The sequence below is a fragment of the Anolis sagrei genome, chromosome 2 (genome assembly GCF_037176765.1).
Source record: "Anolis sagrei isolate rAnoSag1 chromosome 2, rAnoSag1.mat, whole genome shotgun sequence".
NCBI lineage: Eukaryota > Metazoa > Chordata > Lepidosauria > Squamata > Dactyloidae > Anolis > Anolis sagrei.
This window is the reverse complement of record NC_090022.1, coordinates 178963498-178976266: the sequence shown is the minus strand read 5'-3', so window position 1 is coordinate 178976266 and position 12769 is coordinate 178963498. Positions and strand designations below refer to the sequence as shown.

General features: G+C 42.7%; 1 protein-coding gene across 1 annotated transcript in view; it reads left to right on the top strand.

Moving 5' to 3' along the window:
* The first annotated feature begins 231 nt into the window (after window positions 1–231).
* TFE3 (transcription factor binding to IGHM enhancer 3) overlaps window positions 232–12769 on the top strand; it is a 59868-nt gene continuing 47330 nt past the window's right edge. Inside the window, exon 1 of the mRNA XM_060763130.2 lies at window positions 232–610. Within this exon, the coding sequence (XP_060619113.1) occupies window positions 501–610 (110 nt within the window). The 5' untranslated portion in view covers window positions 232–500. The remainder of the gene's footprint in view (window positions 611–12769) is intronic.

Genomic DNA, 12769 nt, shown 5'->3' with positions numbered 1-12769 from the left:
GACCCGGCCCTCTGTTCAAAAAGTTTGGGGACCCCTGTTCTAGGTTATAGGGCTGTGTGGAAGGGTCCTTAGTTCACACTGCCATATATTCCAGCTCAATGTGGATTGTATACGACTGTGTGGAAGGGGCCACAACCTCCCTGGCAGAGCTCTTTAGAAATAGAGACCTTTCCCTTTAACTCCCTCCCAAGTGGGTGGATCCCAGCCCGACGTCATTTCCAGTAGAGAGATCCCCCCCTCCCCTCCTTTCCCTCCTTGAGCCGGAAAATGAGGCAATCCCCCGGCTGGATGTTTTCCTTCTAGCCTTGGGAGGAGACTGGCCTGGGGTTGAGCCCTTTGCACCGCTTTGCAAGGCAGAGTTTGGAAAAGAGCGATCAGTTTGGCCCACTCTTTGGACCAAGCTTGGATCTGGAAGCTCCCTCTCTCGACTAGTTTGAGAGAGAGAGAGAGAGAGGCCTAGATTGCATTCCTCTGGGGGGAAAGGAAGGGGGGTCTCGGGGATGATGTCCCATGACACGAGCGAGAGGCCCCCCAACCCCGAGCCGCCCCCCGCCACGGTCTTCGTCCTAGTGGAAGACCCACGCTCCACGGACGCCATCCAGCTGCTCAGGTAAGGGACACCTGCCACTCCAGGGACTCAGGGCCCTTCCACACAGCATATCAAGGCAGGGAATCCCACATCACATAATATCTGTGATGTGGGATGTTTTATGCCTTGATATCCTGTGTGGAAGGGCCCTCTGCTATTTTTTAGGGGTTGGGGGGGGGTGTAACACTACAGATGGGGGTCTCAAGGCTTGAAAAGGGAGAGGATCCCCCTCAAAATCTCAGTGTAGATTGCTGCAAGCATCTGATTGACAGGCCGCAAGCTCAGCACCATTGGCAAGGCGCTTGTGACTTTTCGTGCAATAAGTGTGCAAGAGATTATCCCCCAATGCATTTGTGACTTAGACTTTGAACTAGTGTGTGCAGATCTTGTAGTGGGTGTTAAGGTGTCTTGTTGCACTTTGGGGCCCATCTAGGGCCCTTCCACACAGCCCTATATGCAAGAGTATCAAGGCTGAAAATCCCACATTATCCGAGTGTGGATTCAGCCCTATATCCAAGAGTATCAAGGCTGAAAATCGCACGTTATCCTAGTGTGGACTCAGCCCTATATCCAAGAGTATCAAGGCTGAAAATCCCACATTATCTGAGTGTGGACTCAGCCCTAGATCCAATTGTATCGAGGCTGAAAATCCCACGTTATCCGAGTGTGGACTCAGCCCTATATCCAAGAGTGTCAAGGCAGAAACTCTCATATCTGAGTGCGGACTCAGCCCTATATCCAAGAGTATCAAGGCTTAAAATCCCACATTATCTGAGTGTGGACTCAGCCCTATATTCAAGAGTATCAAGGCAGAAAATCCCACATTATCTGAGTGTGGACTCAGCCCTATATCCAAGAGTATCAAGGCTGAAAATCCCACATTATCTGAGTGTTTTCTCAGCCCTATATTCAAGAGTATCAAGGCTGAAAATCCCACATTGTCTGAGAGTGGATTCAGCCCTATATCCAAGAGTATCAAGGCAGAAACTCTCACATCTGAGTGTTTACTCAGCCCTAGATCCAAGAGTATCAAGGCTGAAAATCCCACATTGTCTGAGTGTAGACTCAGCCCTATATCCAAGAGTATCAAGGCTGAAAACCCCACATTATCTGAGTGTGGACTCAACCCTATATCCAAGAGTATTAAAGCAGAACATCCCACGTTATCCGAGTGTGGACTCAGCCCTATATCCAAGCGTATCAAGGCAGAAAATAGCACATTATCTGAGTGTGGACTCAGCCCTAGATCCAAGAGTATCAAGGCAGAAAATCCCACATTATCCGAGTGTGGACTCAACCCTATATCCAAGAGTATCAAGGCAGAAAATCACATAATATCTGTTTTGAACTGGACCTGAGAGAATACAATTGGCAGCGTAAGTCTTCCATGACTAGTGCTGCCTTTGCGTTGTGGAATGGAAGTTTGACACACCTCCACTATTGTGGTTGAATACTATGCAGTCCTGGGAATTGTAGTTTGGTGCGGCACCAGCACTGTTTGGAAGAAAAGGTTGAAGACTAAGGCCCCTTCCACACACTGAATAAAATCCCACATTATCTGCTTTGAACTGGGATATATGGCAGTGTGGACTCAGATAAACCAGTTCAAAGCAGATATTGTGTTATTTTCTGCCTTGATATTCTGGGTTATAGGTGCAAGGTGGAAGGGCCCTTTGTGAAATGGCAATTCCTTTGAATCTATAGTATTGAATCATGGCAATTAATGAGGTGTCAAAACTGCATTAACTCTACAGTGTGGATGCACCCTTAGTCTGTGTCCTCAAGAAGCCTTTGACCCTCCCGCTTCACTTGGACTCAACCAACTATCATCCCCAGCAAGCATGGCTGATGGTCAGAGATAGTGGAAGCTGTAGTCCAGTGGTTCTCAACCTGTGGGTCCCCAGGTATTTTGGCCTACAACTCCCAGAAATCCCAGCCAGTTTACCAGCTGTTAGGATTTCTGGGAGTTGAAGGCCAAAACATCTGGGGACCCACAGGTTGAGAAACACTGCTGTAGTCCAATGTCCACAGGTTGCCCATACTGTGTTTTGAAGTGATCCAGAATTGCGGGTTCCCTTTGTCTTTGCCCCAAATGTAGAGGGAAGTTAATTAAGGAATTAATAAATGGTGGTTCAGGAAGAAGCTTCTACCATTCCAATAACACTATATAACAAAAATGGGGAAAAATCTGTTCCTGGTTTGAAAGTGTTTTTTCCTGTTTAATTGTGCGGCACTTACTTTGAAAGTAGTTCTTATACTCCAGAAACGTTGCTTTTGTAGCTGCCACAAACTATGCTGAATCAGTTATTCATTTTAAAACGATAGCAAAATGTGTTGCAGGATGTCCCCAAAAACAAAGTTTTTACATGTATTGTCGAAGGCTTTCATGGCCAGAATTACTGGGTTGTTGTAGGTTTTTCCAGGCTATATGGCCATATTCTGGAGACAATTTTTCTCCTGACGTTTCGCCTGCATCTATGGCAGACCTCACTACCTCTGAGGATGCTTGCCGTAGATGCAGGCGAAACGTCAGGAGAAAAATTGCCTCCAGAACATGGCCATATAGCCCGGAAAAACCTACAACCCAAAGTTTTTACAGTTTAATACACTTTTCCCCATGTTGTTAGGATAAAACCAATAAGGAAACAACATTTGTAACCCAGGAACAAGAATCATGTTACATAGTGTAATATTTCTTAACCTTAGAGTACAATTTAGTACAATCACACCTGGAAGTACCTATCACTTTAATCTGCATAATGTGCGGAATGGCTTTTGATCTATATTTAAATTTGCCTCCAGAACGTTAAAAACCCTGTTGTGCTGGCACATTATGAAACCAGGAGAGGAGCCTGTGCCTCTGAGCATATGCCAAAAGCCTGTCTTTAATCAGCCATGTGAAAGTTGTGTTCGCAGCCAGTGTCCTGGGGTTTGCTATAATCCAAGTCCAGGTGATACACAAAGATAAAAGGGAGGCCTCGGGAAAAGGAGGAATTCCCCTACAGCAGAGGCCTAATTTTATGCTGGATTTCAGAAGCCAAGTTCAGCAGGGATCTGGAACGGAGATACAAAAGCTCAGTGTGTCCCAATTCCGGGTGCTTTCCCAGCCCCGTGCTTTGCATTTGCTGAAAACCACAGCATTATCTGTGTGGATGGGGTGCTGAGGAGGGTAGCCATGGTGCGAGTAGGAGCTTCATGACTCAGTTTCCTTCTGTTTTCTGACAACAGTGCAGTTTTCACTTCTTTTTCCCTCCCTGCTTTAAAAATACAAATTCTGCTGAACTTAGCTTCTAGCTGAATTCTTCCCCACTGCCCTTGGCCTCCAATGAAGTAGACTAAAGCCTAGGAAAGCTTAGGTTGGCAACTTCTTTCTCTCAATTTCAGAGGTGCTTCAACAAGTTCCCTTTGCACACTTGATTTACTTGTTGATTACACAATGTAACACGATTTTTTGTTCCTGTGTTATAAATGTCATTTCTTAATTCTGTCGTAAAAACATGGGAAAAAAAGTTTATTAAACTGCAAAAACATAATTTTTGAGATACATCCTGCAGCACATTCTGCTATATTTTTCAATGAATAGCCCCTAGAAACTCAATCAATTCAACATAGTTTGTGGCAGCCACAAAAACAAAGTTTCTGTGGTTTGTTTGTTTTTTTGTCGTGTCAGGAGCAACTTGAGAAACTGCAAGTTGCTTCTGGTGTGAGAGAATTGGTCGTCTGCAAGGATGTTGCCCAGGGGACATCTAGATGATTTGATGTTTTTATCATCCTTGTGGGAGGCTTAACTCATGTCCTCGCATGAGGAGCTGGAGTTGATAGAGGGAGCTCATCCGTCTCTCCCCGGATTCAAACCTGCGACCTGTCAGTCTTCAGTCCTGCCGGCACAGGGGTTTAACCCACTGTGCCACTGGGGGCTCCAGTTTCTGTGGTATAACAATTACTTTCAAAGTAAGCACTGCACAATTAAACAGGAAATAACACTTTAAAACCAGGAACTGATAAAAAATTTTCAAATTTTGTTACATCTATATAAATAAATATGTAATGTTAGTTTGTGGGATTAACATAACTCAAAAACCACTAGACGAATTGATACCAAATTTGGACAGAATACGCCTAACAACCCAATGAGTGACCGTCGCTCAAAATTTTGATTTTGTCATTTGGGAGTTGTAGTTACTGGGATTTATAGTTCACATACAATCACAGGGCATTCTGAACTCCACTAATGATGGAATTGAACCAAACTTGGCACACAGGACTTCCAAGACGAACAGAAAATGGTAGAAGGGTTTGGTGGGCATTAACCTTGAGTTTGGGAGTTGTAATTCACCTACATCTAGAGAGCACTTTGGACTCAAACAATGATGGATTTGGACCAAACTTGGCACAAATATTCCATATGCCCAAATATGTACAGATGTGGAGTTTGGGGGAAATAGACCTTGACATTTAGAAGTTGTAGTTGCTGGGATTTATAGTTCACCTACAATCAAAGAGCATTCTACACCACACCAACAACAGAATTGGGCCAAACTTCCCACACAGAACCCTCATGACCAAGAGAAAATACTTAAGGCCACCCAGTCTTACACCCTTCACCAGGGCAAGAAAATGTAATTAAAGCCTACCTGACAAAGAGCCATCCAGCCATAGATATAGATATAGATAGATTCACACACACACACACACACACACACACACTGATATAGTATCATAGATTTGAAAGGGACCCCTAAAGAAGGACAATAATACGTTGCCTGTTCCAGAGTAGGCAAATCAGACAATCTCCACATCAACACTGGCAAAGAAACAGCAAGAAATACTGTTTACCCACAAGCATAAAGAAATTACATATATTAGAAAACAACACTTTCTCATTACTTAATTTTTCTGATCACCAGACTGGGCCACAGCAACGCGTGGCAGGCTAGTAGTGTTATAAAATCCTTTTCTTCTGCTCTCAGGAAGCTTTTTATCTCTCTGAACTCTCTCTTTCTTATAAGATGTACATTTTAGAGTAGACATGGGCAAACTTTGGCCCTCCAGATATTTGTACTTCAACTCCCACAATTCATAATAGCCTACCAGTTAGGAATTGTGGGAGTTGATGTCCAAATCACCTGGAGAGTCAAAGTTTGCCTGTTTTAGAGATTCTGAATTTTCACTTGCCTCTTAATATAATGGATCAGATAGTCAGTTCCAACAGTATTTCTAACCAGAACTTTTGAAGACTATTCTGGCAATCTAAGGATTTAGGAAACTGTCCTCAAAAATAAAAAAGCCAGATTTCCAAACTTTGGTTCCAACACAGTTCGTTACTGATAAGTACATAGGCTAAGGGCCCTTCCACACAGCCATATAACTAAGAATATCAGGGCAGAAAATCCCACAATATCGGCTTTGAACTGGGTTATTTGAGTCCACACTGCCATATATTCCAGTTCAAAGCTGATAATGTAGGATTTATTCAGCTGTGTGGAAGGGGCCTTAGTTTGTGAGAGTCAGGAACATATTACATTTCTATAGATCTGGGTTCCCAGATGTTTTGGCCTACAACTCCCAGAAGTCCCAGCTAGTTTACCAGCTGTTAGGATTTCTGGGAATTGAAGGCCAAGGGATCTGGGGGCTCACAGGGTGAAAACCACTGTCATAGAGGATGGAGCAATACCCCCCCCCCCCCCCCGTGGCTGGAATCAATCACCAACCTCCAGGACGCCAAAGTTGGGAAAAATGCAGACATATGCCTCTATCTGTTGTCTATCCTGTCTGTTTAACAGCATTGGATGTTTGCTGTGTACATGTTCTGTGATCTGCCCTGAGTCCCCTTTAGGGTGAGAAGGACGGAATATAAATGCTACAAATAAATATATCCTCTCATATTTTCTTGTTCTAGTATGGCTTTCTTTGGGAAAGTCCCGTAATTTATCAATACTAACTGATGTGTAGGAAGAAAAGAGAAAGTATGAATTAGAATATATAATGAAAGCTGGGTGTGGATCTGTGAGTCATGGGTTCAAGGCGTCATTCCTTCATCTTCAGTTTCTCCTGCTTTAAAAGTAGGAGCATAGCCTACAAAGTATTTAGTGCCAGAGCACCTGGAAGTGTGACAGCTCAATCCACTATGTATTTATTTGATAGTATACGTACTAGGTGATGTAGGCTACTTTTCCGTGGAAGAAACTGGCAAAATAATCTCTGAATATTCCTTACCTAAGAAAACTCTATCAATGACTTGTGTGGTGCACAAAGATGGTATTTGGGGGTGGGGAGATGTAAAATGATAGTTTTGGCAGAAATTACAGGCCTGAAGGAAAAATTCATTAAAGAAAGTGGGATTCCGATTAGAGGAACAATGCCTACATTTTCCCCACTGTAGCTACATGCTTATAATTTCCTTTTATAACATACTCAGGTGATTGAGGTCGACTCAAGAATAGGCTGCAAGAAAATGATGGTAGTCTGAACAGGGCTGTGATGTGAAAGATGACAAAGTGCTGAGTGTTAAATGAGAAACGTGATAAAGAAACTGGAGACAGGCAGGGAAAACCAAACAGAAGAGAAAGTGTCATCCTAGGGTGCATCTACACTGTAGAATTAATACAGTGGGTTGTTGTAGGTTTTTTAGGGCTATATGGCCATGTTCTAGAGGCATTCTCTCCTGATGTTTCACCTGCATCTATGGCAAGCATCCTCAGAGGTAGTGAGGTCTGTTGGAACTAGGAAAAAGGGTTTATATATATATGTGGAATGACCAGGGTGGGACAAAGGACTCTTGTCTGCTGGAGCTAAGTGTGAATGTTTCAACTGACCTCCTTGATTAGCATTTGATGCCTCTGACTCCAAGTGACCAGATACTCGTCAAAGGACATTTAATCGACTACCAAGCTTGCAAACATTGTGTTTTGTCTGTCTGTTTGTCTGTTTGTTTTGTTAAAAATGTAATACAAATGTCTGGTTGCTCCTGATACAATAAATAAATAAATAGCATTTGATGGCCTGGCAGTGCCTGGGGCAATCTTTTGTTGAGAGGTGGTTAGATGTTCCAGATTGTTTCCTCTCTTTTGTTTTGGTGATGTAACAATCTGGGACACCTAATCACCTCTCAACAAAAGATTCCCCCAGGCACTGCCAGGCCATCAAATGCTAATCAAGGTGGTCAGTTGAAACATTTACACCTAGCTCCAACAGACGAGTCCTTTGTCCCATCCTGGTCATTCCACAGTTATATAAACCCCTTTTCCTAGTTCCAACAGACCTCACTACCTCTGAGGATGCTTGCCATAGATGCAGGTGAAACGTCAGGAGAGAATGCCTCTATAACATGGCCATATAGCCCAAAAAACCTACAACAACCCAGTGATTCCGGCCGTGAAAGCCTTCGACAATAGAATTAATACAGTTTGACATCACTTTAACTGTCATTGCTCAGTGCTATGGAATTGTGGGATTTGTAGTTTGGTGCCAGCCCTCTTCAGCAAAGAAGGCTAAAGACTTTAGACAACTAAAACTCCCAGAATCCCATAGCATTGAGCCATGGCAGTTAAAAGGTTGTCAGATTGCATTAATTTTACACTGTAGATGTGCCCTTAGGGTTCAAGTATATAGAACATTTCCTGGCAGGGGAGAGTGAGTATCTAAATATGCTCTGAAGTCTAGGGACCCTTCAAGAGAGCCATATAACCCAGAATATCTAGGCAGAATATCCCACAATATCTACTTTGAACTGGGTTATCTGAGTCCACACTGCCATATATTCCAGTTCAAAGAAGAAAATGTGGGAGTTTATTCAGTTGTGTGGAAGGGGCCAAAATGAAGCAACCACATTGCTAAAAATACAGCGTGTTTGTGGTCCTGCTGAATGGCTGAATGTGAGAGTGATTCAGAACCCAACGACAGTTGTCCCTCTACGTTTGTGGTTTTGACTTATTCATTAATTTGATTACAATGTAGGAATTCCTAGATCCTTCAGCCTCCGTGATAAGTTAACAATAGAGTCATTCAGGAATTTCCTAGGGAGGTCTTCTCCCAGTTTTTTTTAAAGAATTAATTTATTTTCAGTTTTTACCTTCCCAGGAGACGTATTGATTCATTGATGTCAGGTTTAATGTACTGATGTTAGGCTTTAATGTTACTTTTATATGTTTAGTTTTTTATTATATGTTATGTTTTTAATTGTATTTATGACATGGTAAGCATTGACTTTTGCCCTATTAACCACCTTGAGTCGCCTACGGGCTGAGAAAGGCGGTATACAAATACAGTAAATAAATAAACAATACCCCTAAACCAAATAAATATGGAGGGCTGAGCGGAAAGGCATGCTGTGCTCAGCTTCATAGCTTGGTGTTGTCGGAGTCTTCTGTCTGCACAGTCAGCATTTCCTACCTACCCCACCTTAACTTGTTTTTCAAAGTCCAACATGTTGTTTGGGCAGAAATGACAAAAATGAACTCCCGTCAGTTTGCCTTAAGTTATACTTCTTGCTCAGCTTCGAGTTACAGCTCATTTTTTTCTAGAGTTTGCAAGGCTTTACAAACCACACTGCTTGACCGGTTAAACTGACTCGGTGAAAGGTAAAAATACACATTTATTATTTTTGTCAGATCCAGGCATACAGAAACAGGATAGTCTAGAATCAACCAGAATGTCAAAAATATTGCTAAAATATATGCCATTACATTGGAAAAAAATGTCATATGCGTGATGAACAAAACAATAGACGAGAATATAGGAACATGTGTGATTAAAGGAACATGTGTCATTAAAGATGATTTCTTTAAAGGAATTAAAGCCTTTACTCACTAAAGTCTTATTCAACACAAGATGAGTTATTTCTGAATTAATATGCACATCATGACTCCAATCCTTGACATGCTTGCTTGGAAGTAAGTGAAAAGATGGGTAAAGTTTACAATGACAAGAGAAATGTCATCCTCCACGCATTTAATGAAGTTTATGGCATACAAAGAAAGTTTGTGGAGTAGGACCAAACTTTCAAAGTCAGGACTACACTATTAAACAGGAACTGACACTTTCAAGCCAGGAACAGAATTTTGTCATTATTATCATCATCAGTCAGAGGCTTCACGGCCATCTGTCCAGACAAGTTTGGCCATGTACTTGTGCCTGGTAACAACGGGGTGATGTTCCTGGGTTATATATGTCTGTTCCTTATTACTTTTATAATAAAAACATGGGGAAAGTTGATTACATAGCAAAACCTTTGTGTATTACAAACTTCATTAAACTTGTAAAGGACAAAGTTTCTCTCGCCAGGATAAAGTTTGCGCCCTCTAGTCAACTGTTGCCATGTTTTCAGGAACCGACATAAAAAACCTGGGAACAAACCAACATAAAATTCCTGTATTTTCAGAGGGTAGGGACATACAGAGATTTGAATATCCACATTTTCCATCCAGAACCGAGATATTTCTGAAACTGAAAATCTCACGTTTTTAGCACTTTGTAGTGATTTTTCCCGTGTTTTCAGAGGACGTCATTTGGCACCTGCTATTTTGAACCAGGAGCTTTTGAGATACTGGATCACCTGAGGGCCCTTCCAGACAGGCCCTATATACAGGATCTGATCCCAGGTTTCCTGTTTATCCCAGATTATCTGGCAGTGTGGACTCATAATTCAGTGTAAAGTAGAAAACCTGGGATCAGATCCTGGAATATAGGGCCTGTCTGAAAGGGCTCAGAGGCCCTATCCGCACAACTGAATAAAATCCCACAATATTTGATTTGAATTGGGATATATGTTTGTTCCCATACTGTATTTTCCCGTACCTGTTGGGAGGCCTGTCTCTAGCACTTTGTTTCCAATGATTCTCTCCCGCACAAATATTTTCCGTTCCATTTCTAACTCATCCTGAGTTTTTATCATTTTATCTTGTTCATGTGGCCCGCTCATCGTGGTTGTATTTTGCATGGTTTTATTGTATTTTTATGTTTTATTTACTTTATTGTGATGTTGCCACAATCTTGGTTTTTTTTATGTTTAGCTGCAACCCGGCTTTTGCGCTTTCTTTTTTCACCTTGATTAGAAGGCTCCTCAGCTTCTCCTCGCTTTCGGCCATCAGAGTGGTGTCATCTGCATATCTGAGGTTGTTAATGTTCCTTCCAGCAATTTTCACCCCAGCTTTGCATTCATCAAGCCCCACACATCGCATGATGTGTTCTGCATACAAGTTAAAAAGGTTGGGTGAGAGTATGCAGCCTTGCCGTCTTCTTCTTAGGCGATCCCTCATTGGACGAGTAAGATGGTCTTCCTTGATGACTATTTTTGTGGGTTTGTAGGTGGCTGTGGAGCCCTATTCTTGACCCGCATCTTCTACCACAGTGAAGGCATTGGTTTCCAGGTGGAAGGCGGTCCCGGTCGGGGTTGGCTTGACACGCCTTCCTCCTGGCACGTTTCTCTCTTTCACCCTCCACTCATGCCTCCTCGAATTCTGCAGCACTGCTGGTCACAGCTGACCTCCACCTGGAGCGGTCAAGGGCTAGGGCTTCCCAGTTTTCAGTGTCTTTGCTAGAGTTTTTAAGGTTGGCTTTGAGCCCTTCTTTAAATCTCTTTTCCTGTCCACCAACATTCCGTTTTCCGTTCTTAAGTTCAGAGTAGAGCAATTACTTTGGGAGACGATGGTCAGGCATCCGGACAACGTGGCCGGTCCAGCGGAGTTGATGGCGGAGGACCATCGCTTCAATGCTGGTGGTCTTTACTTCTTCCAGCACGCTGACATTTGCCCGCTTGTCTTCCCAAGAGATTTGCAGGATTTTCCGGAGGCAGCGCTGATGGAATCGTTCCAGGAGTTGCATGTGACATCTGTAGACAGTCCACGTCTCACAGGCATAGAGCAGGGTTGGGAGGACAATAGCTTTATAGACAAGCACCTTGGTATCCCTACGGATGTCCCGATCCTCAAACACTCTCTGCTTCGTTCGGGAAAATGCTGCACTTGCAGAGCTCAGGCAGTGTTGTATTTCAGCGTCGATGTTGACTTTGGTGGCTGCCAAGGTAGCGGAAATGGTCAACATTTCTGCTACTACTATTATTATTTGGCAGTGTAGACTCAGATAACCTAGGTTCTTGTAGGTTTTTTCGGGCTATAGGGCCATGTTCTAGAGGCATTTCTCCTGACGTTTCGCATGCATCTATGGCAAGCATCCTCAGAGGTAGTGAGGTCTGTTGGAAATAGGAAAATGGGCCTATATATCTGTGGAATGACTGGGGTGGGGAAGAGAGCTCTCTGCTGAAGCTAGGTGTGAATGTTCCAGCTGACCACCTTCATTAGCATTTGAAGGGCTGGCTGAGCCTGGGAAAATGTTCTGTTGAGAGGTGTTAAGATGTGCCTGGTTGTTTCCTCTCTGCTGTTTTGCTGTTGTAATTTTAGAGTTTTTTTAATACTGGTAGCCAGATTTTGTTCATTTTCATGGTCTCCTCCTTTCTGTTGAAATTGTCCACATGCTTGTGATGGATAGATACGTTTTATTGATTGGCCTATTGGCCGTATCAAAACATTTAACACATTACACAATTAACACATAGTCATACATACAGCATACAACCCTCGGTATAAAAGAAGTTAAAATAAGCTGTTAACAAGATCTCGTTCAGGTCAAATGTCTTCGTCACCTCCACAGTTTACCCCAATTGATTCTAAATGTGCAATTCTCAGCTGTGTTGCTTTGAATAGAAAAAGGGCTGTTTTGTGTGTTATTTTAGGATTCTGGCTGGCCAACAAAAATGAGGTTTTAATATATGGGTCCCAGTGTGTTTTTTGAGTAATGTATGGTCTAAGGCAATGATCTCTCTCTTTCTTATACAGCTCACAGTTGAACAATACATGTGTGATATCCTCCACCTCTGGTGCTCCACAAATACAAAATCGTTCGTTGTATGGGACTTGATTAAACCTTCCGTGCTTGTCCATTGTATCCAGCTGTTCAAAACGAGCTCTGGTAAATACCCTCCTAAGGTGTTTAGGCATTTCTGTTTTTAGATATCGAGCTGTTTGGAAGGTATGTTTAAAGCGGCATAACCATTTCAGTGAGCCAACTTTACTGAGGGTAGCGATGTCTTTTTGGCCTTCTATATCCAATACTCGTTGAGCAACTATTTTTGGGTCTAACTCTTCTAAGAGATTCGGATGTTGTTGTTGTTCATTCGTTCAGTCG